The sequence below is a fragment of the Delphinus delphis genome, chromosome 20 (assembly GCF_949987515.2).
Source record: "Delphinus delphis chromosome 20, mDelDel1.2, whole genome shotgun sequence".
Taxonomy (NCBI): Eukaryota; Metazoa; Chordata; class Mammalia; order Artiodactyla; family Delphinidae; genus Delphinus; species Delphinus delphis.
This window is the reverse complement of record NC_082702.1, coordinates 41,110,791-41,128,770: the sequence shown is the minus strand read 5'-3', so window position 1 is coordinate 41,128,770 and position 17,980 is coordinate 41,110,791. Positions and strand designations below refer to the sequence as shown.

The 17,980-nt window shown below is 41.1% G+C and overlaps 1 protein-coding gene and 1 non-coding gene across 4 annotated transcripts in view; one reads left to right on the top strand and one right to left on the bottom strand.

Moving 5' to 3' along the window:
• Positions 1-32: 32 nt before the first annotated feature.
• NFATC3 (nuclear factor of activated T cells 3) overlaps positions 33-17,980 on the bottom strand; it is a 133,721-nt gene continuing 115,773 nt past the window's right edge. For 2 of the 3 annotated variants that reach the window (XM_059998895.1, XM_059998898.1), the window contains one exon: positions 33-2,659. In XM_059998895.1, the coding sequence (XP_059854878.1) occupies positions 2,538-2,659 (122 nt within the window). In that variant the 3' untranslated portion in view covers positions 33-2,537. Of the gene's footprint in view, positions 2,660-13,373; positions 13,478-17,980 lie in introns of all 3 variants that reach the window. The other variant, XM_059998896.1, reaches the window with a different exon arrangement.
• Positions 16,404-16,510, top strand: LOC132417390 (U6 spliceosomal RNA). The gene has a single exon (XR_009517828.1). It is a non-coding gene; the product is annotated as a U6 spliceosomal RNA (small nuclear RNA).

Here is a 17,980-nt window from a genome sequence, read left to right as displayed (position 1 = left end):
TACAGATGACCATCTGTTCTGATTATCAAAAACAGGGCTTTACAGCCAGACTCAGCAGAGCTCTGGTGATAGTGGCTAACCCTGGGCAGGGGTGGGTTGCACCCCGGGCAGCAGCACCACACTTGAACCCAAAATCATCTGTTCCTAGCTGTTTTCAGCCACGTTTCTCTGTGCATCTCCAGTAAGCAGAAGGCTGCTCATCCCATTCCTCAACCCAAGATATAGCATGGGTTGGAGGGGGAAGGGGTGGGTCCTAGCACATGCCCAGTTGCTCAGTGCTGTTACTAGAAATCAATTTGCATAGTCCAATGGATGTGTGCTGTAACACCACTATGTTGCACAAAAATTAAGGTATTTATCTACAAAACCAAAAAATACTGTCTTTTACACCAAAGCTTTTACAAAGCTGATACAAAACTGCTTACATAGTATACAAAGCTCTATTTTAAAATTTAATTTTTATTTTAAATAGGAAAGAGCATTTCTAGTGCTACAGGCATCAAGGTATTTAAAAGGCATCAAAATTTGGTGCATAGCAACTCTGTATCATAGAGGCTTTTATTCTTGAGGGCAGCAGAGCAACCCCCAAAGGGTCTTGCAAGGGAAGCTCTTGCAAGAACCCCATGTGAGGCAGCTACACCAGGGACAAGAGGGTGGAGGCAAGTCTGGCCAACTCTCTGGAACTTCATCTAAAGGCGGCCAGCCACCGCAAACCCTCCAAAGGAAACTCTGGGCTTCCAACCACAGGCCCTGAAGCAAATCTCACTATCCACACTGTGACACAAAACTCACTTTCAAAGAAAATGTGACAACACCAGGCTCCAAGAAGGACTAGAGTGATTTGCTGAAGTACAAGCATTTTTTTCTAACTAATTTTAGGGAGAAATCTAAAACATCATGGATTAAAGGGAAAAAAAAAAAAAAAGGACCTTACTTCCTCATCCTGGGTCAATAGCTCCTAACTGGTTGACTAGAGGTGGTAGGCAATGAGCTGGCTCCCTCCACCCAGGCCTCACTTGGCCTCAGTAGACAGTCCTGGCATCTAGGACCCACAATCCCCTGCAATAATAGCATCAAGCCTTTGACCAGCCCAGCACACTGTCTCACATGTAGGCACTCAGAAAATTTGCTTCCTGAATAAAAGTACATTTCATTTGAAAACATACTGCAAACTTCAGGGGTGTTGAAATAGGCCCAAGCCTTGGAACAGGAAACTAATCCCATTAAGGGGAGGGGTAAGGGCAAGGTTTGAAAAGAGCACCCAAGTCGGGCACCTCCTTTGGTAGACAGCAGGCTGGAGTTTCTTGCTGGCCCCGCCTTGGGCACCAGCCTTACCAGCAGCACCACCAGGACATCTTTGGTGTGGAGGGTCAGGTTTAGAATGCTATCTCAGTTTTGGAATTGCCTCAAAGCCTTTTAGAAAAAGGCTGTTTTTTAGGCCATGCAGATGGGAGGGTAGGCCAGAATCATTTTAGGCTGTAAACAGAATGAGGGAAAAGCCTTCCATGCCAGTGTAAATCTTAAATGCGTCCCATCTGGAATCCTGAATGTTCTCTGCTCCTGTCTTGAAGCATAGCTCATTTGTACTTAGCTTCTGACACAGCCTGGCCTCTAGAGAAGCTAGAAGCAGCAAATTTGCCTAAACAAATCATCACAAGATTGTGGCAGCCAAATGCAGATGCTTCCACTTGGAAAAGGTCTGGGACCAGAGGACACAAAAGGGAAGAGTACTCCACAGTCTACCTGTATGTAGGATGGCAGGAAATTAAAGCTACCAAGCTAAGAAACCCCACCTTTCAAAGTTCCCTTACATGTAGTTATCTTACCCAAGGCCCTGAGGAAAAAAAGCAATTTCAACATGGAGACAGCATGGAGAGATTGCAGGAAGATTACCTAGAATGTTACAAAAATGCTATGCTCTGGAATGTCATTGTATATTCCAACACTTCAATGATTGGAATGGTGTCATTTTATCTAACAGTTTACTTTTATAAAGAGGTATGAGCTACATTTGGCTTTACTTCCTATGAATCTATGAAAGGCTTCAGGACACATGCTGAGTTTCCGAGGCATAGGTGTGGGCTTGGGGGAATAATTTTTTTTTAATGTTTGCCTCTGGAAGGTTTTATCAAAAGTTTCTACTTTAAAAATATCATCAAAGCTAAAGAGTCCTTCAAATGACAATAAAGCAGTACAAATCACCAATCCTAGCTAAGCAACCAGATCACCTGCAAAAGCAGCACCTCTGAAATGGAGAGCCTGCTGCATTCACACTCAAAGCACCCATCATATAAAAGTATCCTATTTAAATATAAAAAGCAAAGCTCATTTCCCCAAAGATCAGACAGCCTGTGCTGCTCCTGTTCTTTTACAAAATCTACACAAGGCCTGAGTTGGAGGAATGCTGCTTTCCCCACATATGGTGATCCCAACTCCTGGCTCCATCCTGAAGGTTGCAGAGTTGGAAGCCCAAGGTCCAAAGAGAGAAACATGCTGAGAAGTACATGATGGTGGACACAAGGCTGCAGTGAACGCTGTTAGAGCCCGTCGGATCTTCCTAAATCCAGGGAATCAGGACCTGGGAGGGGAGCCTGCCTGCTCGCCCCTGTTCCTTGGGAAACAGAAATCTGGGACATGTCTCTCCCAATTACCTCGTTCACTGAAAAACAAGAAAGGGAAGAATGATTAGTGACCTCTGTGTGACTGACCATATGATGCTCAATGCCAAGCACTATTTCAAAGACATTTTTTCCCTTTCCATTGCTTTCTATAAAGATAAAGGCAGTGCTTGAAGTCTGCTCTTGAACTGGATGGCAACATCACTCCAAAAGTTGTTCCAGACCCCCCCCCCCCACCTTTCAGTTCAATTTTGTTTGGGAAGGGGAATGGCTGAAGGAAATGGTAAACGTTCTTACCCTCACTCTAAAGGCTCTTGCTCTAGCAGAGGATAGGATACTTTTGAAATGTGTTCACCTTAATCTAACTTTTCCTTAATTTCATCCTTTTAGGAGGGTTTTCCCTTTCTGATTCCTGCACTGCACCTGTATATAAAGTAAATGAAAATAAGTGCTTTGATGAGAGTAAACCACTGAGATTTGGGGGTTATTTTGTTACCCTATGCTAATGCAAACATCCTTTATCATGTGGGGGCATTTGTATTATTTCTGATGCTTTCAGAACAGGCTCTTGATTTTGTTGGTTTCTATGATGTGCCAAGCACCTCAGGAAGCACCACAGTCTTCTGTGAGGTCCAGTGCAAAGAGTTTTAATCTTAAGGAGCCAACATAGACGGGAACACCCTAAATAAGAAACTTTAGTTCTCTCACCATGAGAACTCTTTGCTTTGAAATGAAAATTCTTTGCTTTATCAACTAAAGATTCTATTCTAATTCCACTCCTAGGCATATACTCAAGAGAACTGAACACATACATCCATATAAAAACTTGTACTCAAATGTTCATACCAGCATTATTCATAATAGCTCCAAAGTGGAAATAACCCAAACGTCTACCATTAATGAATGAATAAACAAAATGTGGTCTATTCCACAAAATGAAATATTATTCAGTCTTAAAAAAAGAATGAAGTTCTAATACATGCTACAACATGGATGAACCTTCAAAACATGCTAAGTGAAAGAAGCCAAACACAAAACATCATATATTGTTTGATTCCATTTATATAAAATGGCCAGAACTGACAGAAAATAAATAGATGGTTGCCAGGAGTAATGGGAAGGAAGGAATGGGGAGTGACTGCTCAGGGGTATGGGGTTTCTTTCTGGAGTAATGAAAATGTGTAAAAATTAGATACTGATGATGATTGCACAACTCTATGAATATACTAAAAAACCAATGAACTGTGTATTTTCAAGGATGAATTTTATAGTAATGAATTATATCTCAATACAGCTGTTATAAACAAAAATAGACCAAGACAAAAAAAAATCTCTATAATTAGCATTTGAAGTGATCATAGAGCAAAGGAGACACTAATGATTGTTTAAGAAATCTTCAAGGACTTCTCTGGTGGTGCAGTTGTTAAGAATCCGCCTGCCAATGCAGGGGACACAGGTTCAAGCCCTGGTCCGGGAAGATCCCACATGCCGCGGAGCAACTAAGCCCGTGGGCCACAACGACTGAGCCTGCACTCTAGAGCCCGCGAGCCACAACTACTGAGCCTACGTGCCACAACTACTGAAGCCCGCGTGCCTAAAGCCCGTGCTCCACAACAAAAGAAGCCACCACAATGAGAAGCCCATGCACTGCAACAAAGAGTAGCCCCCACTTGCCGTAACTAGAGAGAAAGCACACGTGCAGCAACAGAGACCCAACGCAGCCAAAAAAAAGAAAAAAAGAAAAGATTAAAAAAAGGAAAAGAGGACTTCCCTGGTGGCACAGTGGTTAAGAATCTGCCTGCCAATGCAGGGGACACAGGTTCGGGCCCTGGTCCGGGAAGATCCCACACGCCGTGGAGCAACTAAGCCTGTGTCCCACAACTACTGAGCCTACACTCTAGAGCCCACGTGCCACAACTACTGAGCCTGTGTGCCACAACTACTGAAGCCCACGTGCCTAGAGCCTATGCTCCGCAACAAGAGAAGCCACCACAGTGAGAAGCCTGTCCACCGCAACGAAGAGTAGCCCCCACTCGCCACAACTAGATAAAGCCTGTGCAGCAACGAAGACCCAGCGCAGCCAAAAATAAATAAATAAATTTTAAAAAAAGAAAAGAAATAGCTTCAAACCCCTTTAAAAAAAATCTTCAAATATTAACATCTAATCTTTTTTTTAAATTAATTAATTAGTTAATTTTTTGGGCTGTGTTGGGTCTTCACTTCTGTGCGAGGGCTTTCTCTAGTTGCGGCGAGCGGGGGCCACTCTTCATCGCGGTGTGCGGGCCTCTCACTGTCGCGGCCTCTCTTGTCGCGGAGCACAGGCTCCAGACGCGCAGGCTCAGTAGCTGTGGCTCATGGGCCCAGTTGCTCCGCGGCATGTGGGATCTTCCTGGACCAGGGCTCGAACCCGTGTCCCCTGAACTGGCAGGCAGAATCTCAACCACTGCACCACCAGGGAAGCCCCCCATCCAATCTTTTTATTGTTTAGGTAGTTAAGAAAAAATTCTTCAAACTCATATACTCATCATGGCTATAAGGAGAATGGAACTAACATTCGCTCCACAAATATTTACTGGGTATCCATGGGTTAACTTTACAATCGAAATTTATATCTTATTTCAGTTAAATCTTCACATTATTTTAAGATCACTATTACCCCACTTTACATATCAGTTAACAGAGGCTTTGCCAGTTCACACAATTTTCTTAGTAAATGGCAGAATCAGTTTCAAAACACCTGTTCAACTTCTTGAAGGCCAAAAGAGTAGAAGAGCATGGAAATCATTTAGACAAAGATAATGCAAAGGACCTGGACAAATGTGGTGCTCACAGTGAGTGTGGTGATGGTAAGAAGAGGGAAAGAGGAAAGGATTGATTCGCCACTACCACCAACGTTTTAAGTCTAGGAAGAATAGTGCTGTCACTACTGGAAATTAGCTGAGGAGGAATATAGAGGAGGAAGGTGGTAGGTTAGGTCTGGAATTGGATTTGGAAATTAGAACATCCAAATGGAAAAATCCTATGGGTAAGGGACTACACTCAATGGTCAGAGCAAGAAGAGATGTATGTACCTTCTTACTAGAGACCTGGAAGTATGGGAGCAGTTTCATAGTTCCACTGAGGAGCAAAAGGCTGAAGAAAAAGTGGGAGTAGCCTTGTGATCTGATGAGAAAATAGGACCTGGGAGAGCAAATATGTAAGCAAAGGAATGGCCTGGAAATTAGGTTTAGCTTGAATACAGGCTCTGCCACTAATTCCATGTGTGTCCTTGGACAAATTACTTCATATATCTAAGACTCCCATTTCCTTAGCTATACAATGATGGTGTTAAACTAATAAGGTCTCTTTAACTGTAGAAGTCCGTGATTTGTCATCAGACAAATTTTCAAGTGGCAGTACTCAGAAGGGCAAAGAAGTGAAGGATAAAAATTTGGCTTGGGCTTCCCTGGTGGCGCAGTGGTTGAGAGTCCGTGTGCCGAGGCAGGGGACAAGGGTTTGTGCCCCAGTCCAGGAAGATCCCACATGCCACGGAGCGGCTAGGCCCGTGAGCCATGGCCGCTGAGCCTGCACGTCTGGCGCCTGTGCTCCGCAACAGGAGAGGCCACAACAGTGAGAGGCCCGCGTACCGCAAAAAAAAAAAAAAAAAAAAAAAAAGGAAGTGGGACTAGTAAAGCAATTATATTCCAATAAAGATGTTAAAAAAATTTTTTTTTAGGGCTTCCCTGGTGGCGCAGTGGTTGGGAGTCCGCCTGCCGATACAGGGGGCGCGGGTTCGTGCCCCGGTCCGGGAGGATCCTGTGTGCCGCGGAGCGGCGGGGCCCGTGAGCCATGGCCGCTGGGCCTGCGCGTCCGGAGCCTGTGCTCCGCAATGGGAGAGGCCGCAGCAGTGAGAGGCCCTCGTACCGCAAAAAAAAAAAAAAAAAAAAAAAAAAAAAAAATTTTTTTTTAAAGTGAGGCAAAGAAGTAGGAGTAGAAGCTAAAGGAATCTAACTACAAAAGGATGAAGATTAAGCAGTGTTGGCTAGCTCTAATAATCACTAATTGAGATCAATTTTTGAAGGTCATTGGTACAGACTTATGAAGGTCTTTGTCAGATAGAGGATGCTTTTCAAGTAAATTTTCCAGGCTAGGATTTATTGACCATTCATGATGGTTTGCAAAGAAGGATAGAATTAATCTAAACTGACTCCTGACTGCTAGAAATAACTCACTGAGATAGTTTCTATGTAAATGAAAACTTATGGGGATACTCTGCATAACAATACATTTTCTCTTCAGTTTCCTCATAAGTATAATGGAGACTTTTTTAAAACCTCTTATATAGTAAATAAAGGGACATAAATAGACAAGGCAGCCTTTGGCACCTCTGTCATAACAAGGGAGCAGTGTTTTCAGTGTAGATTCTATGTGTGGGTCTATGGGATAGTCTCCTGCTAAGAAAGAGCACAAGGATGGCCCGTGATCTCTGTGCATGGCCTCTAACACTACTCATCGCATTAGATTATCAGTAGGCATCAGTATTACCTGTCTCTTGAATAGCCTGTGAACTCCTGAAGGACAAGGACTTTACTACCGAGGAAACATCAATTTCTAATGACTGAATAAATGGATCATAATCCAGTACAATTACTTGGAAGCTATTTGGAATAGTACCCTGAAAGTTCATTAGGTGGTGGGGTTGGAAAGGGACCAGAGAATGTTATTAAGACTAACACAAGGCATCTGATTTTGATTTTGGCAGTGTCTATTTTAAACAGGTCTCACAGCAGCAGTGGCAAAAAGCCAAATATAGAATCAAGTACCCAGCTCACATTCAAGTCATCTTTCCTGTCGCTTATTCCTTCCAAAGACGGTAACTTCAGAGATGTTCCAGGCTGCCATTAAACACACCTTTTTCAAATCTTGTCTCATTGTTCAAGTTTTAAAACAAGATGATTAAAAATGGTGCTTGGGCTTCCCTGGTGGCGCAGTGGTTGAGAATCTGCCTGCTAATGCAGGGGACACGGGTTCGAGCCCTGGTCTGGGAAGATCCCACATGCCGCGGAGCAACTGGGCCCGTGAGCCACAACTACTGAGCCTGCGCGTCTGGAGCCTGTGCTCTGCGACAAGAGAGGCCGCAATAGTGAGAGGCCCGCGCACCGCGATGAAGAGTGGCCCCCGCTTGCCACAACTAGAGAAAGCCCTCGCACAGAAACGAAGACCCAACACAGCCAAAAATAAAATAAATAAATAAATAATAATTTTAAAAAAAAATGGTGCTTTATCATCATCGAAAACCATGTGATATATTTTTTTCCTGTGTCTTTATGAGGAAGTCAATGCTTACATTTTCTTGAGGATGAGGGTCTATAACAAACACTATCCACTCACTTACCAAGTACACTTTGATGATAAGGATAAACACATCATTTTCTGAAGAAGTCGGGTGGTGACCTTTATAGCAAAAGCCTGATCGAAGGTATGTTATCTCTGTTCCCCCTTACCAAAGTTCTGCTGTTCTTTTGCCTAGTGTGCGTAACCTCACTTAGTTAAACCAACCTGCAAGGTTCCTGACAGTTCAGGATTTTAAGACTAGGATAAAGCTAAGAAGATTTTCCACAAAGAAGCACTCAAGCCGACTATACTCAAATATACTTTAACATATAATAATCAGAGAGTAGATTTAAGTTCCAAAAGGGCAAGGAACTTGTCTATCTTGTTCTCCATTGACTCCTTAGTGCTTGGTAAATATTGAGTGCTGATTAAAATTATGTGCCAATTGAATCTTTAATGTAATATGGGACTTGGCAAAACAACAACAAAAATTATGCTCAAATAATAGCTACTGAATACAAATTTTAGGCCAGGGAGTCAGAACTGTAACAAAGCAGTCCCTTCACCATCCTTTAGCAATAACTTGAGCACAGTGTGGTATCCAAGCCCACTGCTCTCCTTTGCCCCCTCACTTCACACTTAGCCTGGGGGCTCTGGGCTCTGGCTCCCACCTCTGGGTTCCTAAGATAGCCTTCTAATGTGACTGGCCAAACTTTGTCAACTTGAGCAAATTAAAATTATTACTGGTAAGCAAATCTATAATGTAATTTACATGTAAATCATTAGCAATCTTGATAAATACAGTACTAATTTCTTTTTTTTGCGGTACGCGGGCCTCTCACTGCTGTGGCCTCTCCCGTTGCGGAGCACAAGCTCCAGACACGCAGGCTCAGCGGCCATGGCTCACGGGCCCAGCCACTCCGCGGCATGTGGCATCTCCCCGGACCGGGGCACGAACCCGTGTCCCCTGCATCGGCAGGCAAACTCTCAACCACGGCGCCACCAGGGAAGCCCAGTACTAATTTCTTTAAAAAATTAGTGCTTGCAATTTTCACTTCCTTTTGAATGTATATATGCATGAATTTATTGATTTATTTAAGTCCTACTCCACAAAGCATGTGAGTTGGCTTTATTTTTTTTTCACGAATTTAAGGTAAAAACATAAGGAGTTGTTTATGCCCCTACTGTACAATTTTATCACTTCCCCCCTATAAAGAGTAAAGTGAATTAAAAGCCTAGAACAAGGGTCAACAGCCCTCAACACCCGTGGTAACAGGTTATGTAGGTCACAGCATTTGGCCTACTTGTGGCAGCTACCGTCCTTGACTCCCATTACCCCAACACCTGGCTTGCCACAACAGAAGTAGTCAGAGCCATCAGCAATATGTGCTGTAAGAAAAAACAAATTTCTTTTTTAATCCAAGAGATGTTCAAATTAACAGTCCACTGTAATGCTATCTGTACACACAAGAATGAGGTGTTTGAGTAACGGCCTCTTATTTAGAGCTATTTCCAATGCTTACGGATTCAGAGTTAGAGCTGGCAAGCATGGTAGGGTATGAAATCTCACCACCAGGTGGAGGGGCAGGGTAACCCAGGGCACTGCCTTTGGAATAGGTGGATGCACATTGTCAAACACACAAAAGTTCAAAGGGCCTTCATAACTAGCATCTGAGCACCTTGATCACTTTTGTAAAGTATTTTTTGGTATAATCAGTCTCCATTTATGTACACTATTTCATTTTAAAGCTGCAATGAACATTCATCAAAGTTTAGCAAATTCATCTTTTCTTCCTTTCCTTACACCCCAAGATTAAAGGTATAATTCATTCTCTGGGTGAACAATTTTATGGAGACATTATTTTTTATAAAATGAAGGCCATATATAAGTATAATCATTTTCTGAATTTCACTTGAAATGAAGAAATAAGAGAAATTTGGAAGTAAAGGAATAGAAATTATTTTAAATGTATGAGAAATTAGTATTACTTTATGGTTTATTACTCTATAAGCATAGTTTCCCTAAGATTTACTTATAGGTTATTAGATAAGTTATAAGAATACCATCTAGGGCTTCCCTGGTGGCGCAGTGGTTGAAAGTCCGCCTGCTGATGCAGGGGACACGGGTTCGTGCCCCGGTCTGGGAAGATCCCACATGCCGTGGAGCGGCTGGGCCCGTGAGCCATGGCCGCTGAGCCTGCGCGTCCAGAGCCTGTGCTCCGCAACGGGAGAGGCCACAACAGTGAGAGGCCCGCGAACCGCAAAAAAAAAAAAAAAAAAGAATACCATCTAAATGAAATACATAAAATACTGAATTCAACTATTTATAGAATGAGCTGAAGAATTAATTTACATTTATCAAAATCTGATTAATTTGCCTTTTCGGGCTGAAGACAGAAAAAAGTTCCTGAAAACTTAGAAGGTACCTATGGTAGACTGCTAAATGTCCTAATTCATTCTTCTCTAGTAATTGAGTTTAACTAGTCACAGGGCCACTCAGCTACAGACTACACATTTCCTGGCTTCCCTTTTGTAGCAAGGTATGACCATGTAACTTGCTTTCTCTAATTAAGTGTGAGTAAAAGTGATGTGTGCATCTTCCTCATCACTTGCTCAGTAACCTCTTCCCCTCCTTTTCATACCCCTTGCTTTGGGCTAAGACTCAGTCAACGTGGTGACTCTGCTTTGACAATACCTAAAGAGGTAGAGGAACTAAATGAAACAGGAATCCTGATCTCTGAATTACCGTAAGGTGTGAGAGAAAATTCCAGTGTAGTTAAGCCACTGTATTTTGGGATCTATGTTATAATAACCTAGCTTACATTATTAACAAAAATAAAACTCACCACCATAAAGGTAAGACAGAAAGAATATTCAAGCATTTTAAGCAAGAACCAAGATAACCAGCTTGAGCTCTATCATAACAAGTTTTTAACTAAGTTATTTTATTCTATTCTATTCCATTCCATTCTATTCTATTCTATTTTTTGGCCGCGTTGTGCGGTTTGCAGGATCTTAGTTCCCTGACCAGGGATTGAACCCGGGCCCCAGCAGTGAAAGCACCAAGTCCTAACCACTGGACCGCCAGGGAATTCCCTAAGTTATTTTAAGTTTTACACCGAACTCTAGATAGCTTCCAACCATAGGACAGATTGAAAATTACATGCACAATGATCAGAAGATACCCTTCACTTTTAACATTAGATTTAATACTACTAAAGGGAAATTATGACACTTTTTTCCACAACTGACTGAGGGGGAGATTAAGGATCCTTTCTTTCTTTCTGTTATTAAGGATCCTTTCTTTCTAAGAAACCTCTTATATATGTGATACTATACTAAGTGTCATACAGATCTTTCCTCTAGAAAAAGTTGTAACTCAAAACATTCTACAAACATTAAGTCTCCAGCTGAGTAAACAGTACACAGTTACTTGAAAGTATATTCAAGTATCAGCACGTATGTTTTTGTATCAGTAAAAACTGAAATGTGGGGGGAAAAAAACCCAAAAACAAAAAACTTATTTTCAACTTAGGTTAAGAGGTGAGATTCTGGGGACTTCCCTGGAGGCGCAGTGGTTAAGAATCCGCCTGCCAATGCAGGGGGCATGGGTTTGAGCCCTGGTGCAGGAAGATCCCACATGCTGCGGAGCAACTAAGCCCGTGAGCCACAACTATTGAGCCAGCGCTCTAGAGCCCGCGAGCCACAACTACTGAAGCCCGCGCGCCTAGAACGGAGCTCTGCAACAGGAGAAGCCACCACAATGAGAAGCCTGCACACTGCAACGAAGAGTAGCTCGCGCTCACCGCAACTAGAGAAAGCCTGCGCACGGCAACAAAGACCCAACACAACCCAAAATAAATAAATTTTAAAAAAACGGATGTGGAATTCTGAATTTTAGGCCTATCAGAAGACTATCCTTTTCCTTATTTTTTTACATTTTGTACATTTTCTCTGAGTAATCTTGTCCATTTCTATATACTGTACTGTTGACTCCCACATCTGTTGTCTCCAGGGCCCAAACCTGAGCTCCAGAGCTGTAAACCCACATGACTCATTCCACACCTATGCTACGAATCCCACATGCTTGCCTCTTCAAGATCTTGCCCCACAAATTTCCTGCACTCTTCTCTTTAATCAATCTACTCACCAACCCTCTCCTCCTGGATTCTTTTCATCATTGCTTAAATATGGGTAAGTCTCTATCTCAAACAAGCAAGTGAGCAAACAAATAAAAACCCTAGACCCCACATGGCCCTCTATATCTAATTTCTTTCTTTCATTGTTTAACATCTTAAAGGAGTTATCTACACTGCCTGCTGTTTCTCTATTCTTACCTCCTGTTCATTCCTTAGTCATCCATTGGTCCCTTCACTCCACAGAAACATTTCTTACCAAGATCACTAGTGACCAAATTGTTGCTTCATACACAAGAAGGGCAGTGGGGTAAACACTGGAAGAAATAAGCTTTAATTTTGGTTCAGCCGTGATGTGACTAGGGCAATTTAATCTTTTTTCAACTGATCTTCTCAACTATGATACAAGGAAATTCATTTAAATCCTTCTATAACTCTCCTGAGAGTTTTATAGATATGTAGAAATTTAGTGGCCAATGATGTGAGACCAGGGTAGGCTGGCCCAGCTTCTGGGAGAAGCCAGGGTTTTGGTGCCTTATCAGGAAGCTTTAGTATCCTAAATATAAAGATTTGGGTAGTAGACATGATTTCTAAGTCCCCTTCCAAATCCAAATTCATTAAAATGAAATTCAAATGGCATTTTGAGAACTACAATCTGTATGTTTATAATTTCTACCACAGACTTTCTCAAGTGGCTTTGAGAGTCTTTGAAGAAAGAAGCTGTGTGAGGGAGAGGGAGTGGTATGGTTGCTTGCTGAGGCACAGAGGCCTGAGGCCCAGCCCCCTCCTCACAAGCACTGACTCCTTCCAAATGGAGCCCCAGATGAACTACCAGCGTGCAAACATGGGCCTAAAGGACAGGCTCAAGGGTAAACGATCCAGGTTGCCTCTGGCAAATGGCTAACATTTCCTGCTTTATTTCCATTCCATACTGCCTCACATCAAAACTTAGAGCACCTGACCAGAAATGAGTAGGCTTACACACCTTATCAGCAACCAAATTTACTCCGCATCCAAGCCACAGAATTCATATAGACAGGACTCCCTCTGCTTTGGTTCAATAAATCCAATCAACACTTGACTTTTATTCAATCCCAGACTAAAATTATAAGTGTGAGAGCCTGAGTGTAGTTAAATTTAAAAAGCACTCTTACAGTCAAAGTTTAGTTCCAGAGATAATGAGTGGGCCCCTACCAAGAAGATGCCCATGTATACCCCCTCCTCTGCAGCACATGCAAATCTGGCCACTGCATGCAAATATCAGACTTGGGCAGAAAAACAGTGACACATTTCAATCAACACTCACCCTCTAGATTCTCCAGAAAGGAGGTGGACATGAGAGCTCACTGTGGTTAGGCCATTTCTCTGCTGAACCTGATGGCTGGTGTTCCAAGTCAGACATAAACTGGTCTGTGTCAAAGAAGACAACATCACTACTGAATGGAACAAACCAGAGGGTAACAATCTACTACATGCCCAGCTTGTTTTTTTCTATAATTAAGAGGAATTTAGTTGTCCTTTATCTGTCAATCACTGCATAAAATGGCTCCCCGCATTTTATTAGATAATATAAATATTGAAGTCCAGAGAGTTTAGGTAACGCTGATTTATTTTCTAAATTTAAAAGGGCAGTTATTTTAAAAAGTTACAATGGTGGTTTTCAGTGATTTTAAAGGACAGATTTAGTTTTAAATAAACTAGTTTTTATTAGATTAGATCTATCAGTGGTTCCCAAATACATGTCTGTGGCTACATCACAGTTATCTGGGCACTTAATAAAAAAAATAAACTCCTAGGCTCTACTTCAGAGCACAGAATCAAAATGTCTAAGGGTACGAGCCCAGAACACTATACGCATAGGTAAATTTGTGGGTCATGGAGGAATATTTTTTAAACTGAAGTTCACATCCATTAGCAGGCTATGAAATCAATTCAGCAAGCTGAAATCAGTATTTAAAAAAATAAATAGAACAAAATAGAAGATAAGCTACATTTTTTTAAATAAAGGTTAAGGATTGGCTTGTGAGCCTTTCATGTTAGGTGTGTATGTTTTTTGTGTTTGTTTGTTATGTAATAGATCATGCTATAAAACTTACTTCTTATTGTTAGAAGCTGTCAAAAATGTTGAAAGTCACTGTACTCAAGAAGAGTCACTATTACCAGTTTTGTGATAATCGCTGACACACACAGATGCCCAGTTAAAGAGTCCAAAATACAATGAGGCAAAACCTCCTCCTGTGACCTATAAGGAATTATTTTTGGCCTTTGCTGTACGAATTCAAATAAAAGGACCTAACCTTTTATTAGATTCTAGAAGAATGATTATTTTATCTTGTAAGAGAAGAAACTGTAGTCTCTGTGAACTAATTAATACCCTCCTCTTAGGCAGATAAAAGAGGGAAAACAGGGCTTCCCTGGTGGCGCAGTGGTTGAGAGTCCGCCTGCCAATGCAGGGGACACAGGTTTGTGCCCCGGTCCGGGAGGATCCCACATGCGGCAGAGCGCCTGGGCCCGTGAGCCATGGCCACTGAGCCTGCGCATCCGGAGCCTGTGCCCCGCAATGGGAGAGGCCACAACAGTGAGAGGCCCGCGTACCGCAAAAAAAAAAAAAAAAAAAAAAAAAAAAAAAAAAAAAAAAAAAAAAGAGGGAAAACAGAGGAGGAGCCAATCTGTTCAAAATGCAGCCTCACTAAAGGGGTCAAAACAAAACACAAAAACCAGAAATCCTTTGTGAATAGGCAAAATTTTTCTGCCTTAAGCTTCTTTATTACTAAATTTGAGATCACTCACCTAGCTTTCAGGGGTGACTTAAGGATTACAGTGTGTATGAAGTATTTTAAAGACTCCAGATATATTGTCAAAAGTCTGCCTTCTGAGGATGCCCAATCTTCACAACTGAGTCCTTCAAAACAGATTCTAAAGTGTAGAACATGTACATCAGCACATAAATTAGAAGAAAGAAGTCCAGGCCAACAGATGCTGGGGGCTTTTGTGAGTTGTGTGATACAGTGGTAGTTTCAGATTGTGCTTATGGAAACTTGCAGTCCTCGAGACATTTTTCTAGTTCCTTGAAACACTGTTGACAGCTCCAAAAAATACCTGATTTCTCTTCCTATCACAAAAACTTTCACCAGACATTTAAAGAATTAACACTAACCCTTAAACTCTTCCAAAAGATTACAGAGAAGGGAACATTTCCTCTCTCATTCTAGGGCCAGCATTACCCTGATATCAAGGCCAGACAAAGACACTACAAGAAAAGAAAACTACAGAACATCTCCTGTGAATATAGATGCAAAAATCCTTAACAAAAGTACTAGCAAACTGAGTTCAGCAGCATACTAAAACGGTTATACATCATGACCAAGTGAGATTTATTCCCAGAATGCAAGAATAGTCCAACATACGAAAAATCAATGAATGTAATATAGTATACATTACTAGAATGAAGGGAAAAAAACACATATGATCATCTCAATTAATTCAGAAGTATTTGACAAATTTCAATACTCTTTCAAGATAAAAACACCCAATAAACTAGGAATAGAAAGAAATTTCCTTAACACGTTAAAGACCATATATGAAAAACCCACAGATAACATCATACTCAGTGGTTAAAGACTGAAAGCTTTCCCTCTAAGAGCAAGAACATGACAAGGATGTTCACTTTTGCCACTTCTATTCAACACAGTACTGGAAGTTCCAGCCAGAGAGATTAGGCTACAGAAATAAAAGAAAGAGGTAAAATGACCTCTGTTCACAAATGACATGATCCAATACATAGAAAGCTCTGAAGAATCAATATACAAAAAAATGTTAGCACTAATAAATTACAGGATATAAAATCAACACACAAAATTTAGTTGTATTCTATACACTTTTAACGAACAATCTAAAAAGGAAATTTATAAATCAAGTCCATTTACAATACCATTAAAAAGAACAAAATACTTAAAAATTAACCAAGGAGGTGTAAGATTCGTATACTGAAAGCTACACGTTGCTGAAGGAAACAGAAGATCTAAATAAATGGGAAAACATCCCATGTTCAAGACTTCATATTGTTAAGATGATAATACTACCCAAAGCAATGTAGAGATTCAATGCAATCCCTATCAAAATCCCAATAGCGTTTTTGCAGAAACAGAAAAACCCATCCTGAAATTCATATGCAATCTCCAAGGACCCTGAAAAGCCAAAACAGTCTTGAAAAAGAACAAAGATGGAAGACACACTTCCTGATTTCACAACTTACTACAAAGCTACAGTAATCAAAACAGTGTGATACAGGCATAAGGACAGACATACAGACCAAAGGAATAAAACAGCCCAGAAAATGCTCACTTCAGCAGCACATATACTAAAACTGGAATGGTACAGAGAAGATTAGCATGGCCCCTGTGCAAGTATGACACACAAATTCATGAAGCATTCCGTATTTTTAAAGAATCTAAAAAGAGTGGATATATGTATAACTGATTCACTCTTCTGTACAGCAGAAACTAACACAACACCGTGAATCAACTATACTCCAATAAAAATTTAAAAGAGGGCTTCCCTGGTGGCGCAGTGGTTGAGAGTCCTCCTGCTGATGCAGCGGACACGGGTTCGTGCCCCAGTCCGGGAGGATCCCACATGCCGCGGAGTGGCTGGGCCCGTGGGCCATGGCCGCTGGGCCTGCGCATCCAGAGCCTGTGTTCTGCAACGGGAGAGGCCGCGACAGTGAGAGGCCCGCGTACCGCAAAAAAAAAAAAAAAAAAAAAAAAAAAAATTTAAAAGAAAAATAACCCAGAAACAAACCATGACAATATACAGTCAATTCATTTTCACTTTCAAGCAAGGGTTCTATTGGACATGCAAAAAAAGAATGGAAGCTGGACTCATCCTCCATACCATATACAAAGTTAACTCAAAATGGATCAAAGACCTAAACATAAGAGCTAAAATTATAAAACTCTTAGAAGAAGAAAACATAGGGCAAGTCTTCATGACCTTAAATTGGGCAACAATTTCTTAAGTATGACACTAAAAGCACAGGCAACAAAAGAAAAAATTGATAAACTGGACTTCATCAAAATTAAAAACATCAAAGGATCCTATCAAGAGAGTGAAAAGACAATCCATAGAATGGGAGAAAATATATGCAAATAACTTATTTGATAAGGATTTAATATTCAAAAAATATAAAGAACTCCTACATCTCAACCAGAAAACCAAACTCAACCCAAAAAATGGGCAAAATATTTGACTAGACATTTCTCCAGAAAAAATAAACAAATGACCAATAAACTCATGAAAAGATACCCAAAATCATTAGTCATTAGGGAAATGCAAAATAAAACCACAATGACACCACTTTACACCTATTTAGGATGGCTTTTTTTTTTTTAAATAAACGTAAGTGTTGGCAAGGATGTGGAGACACCGGAACCCTCATGCACTGTAAATGTAAAATGGTGCAGCCACTGTGGGAAAAATATTAGTTTGGCAGTTCCTCAAAAAGCTGAAAAAAGAATTCCATTTGGTCCAGCAATTCCACTCCTAGAATACCCAACAGAACTGAAAATAGAGACTCAGATACCTATACTCCAATATTCAAAGCATCACTATTCAAAACAGCCAAACGGTGAAAACAAACCAAATGTCTTTCAACAGATGAATGGACAAACAAAATATGGCATATACATACAATGGAATATTATTCAGCCATAAAAAGGAATGAAATTCTGATCTATGCTTACAACATGGCTGAACCTTGGAAACATCATGCTAAGTGAAATAAGCCAGACACAAAAGGGCAAATGTTGTATTCCACTTATATGAGGTATCTTGAGTAGGGAAAGTTATGGAAATGGAAAGCAGAATAAAGGTTACCACGGGCTGGGTTGTAGGGAGAGAATGGGGAGTTATTGC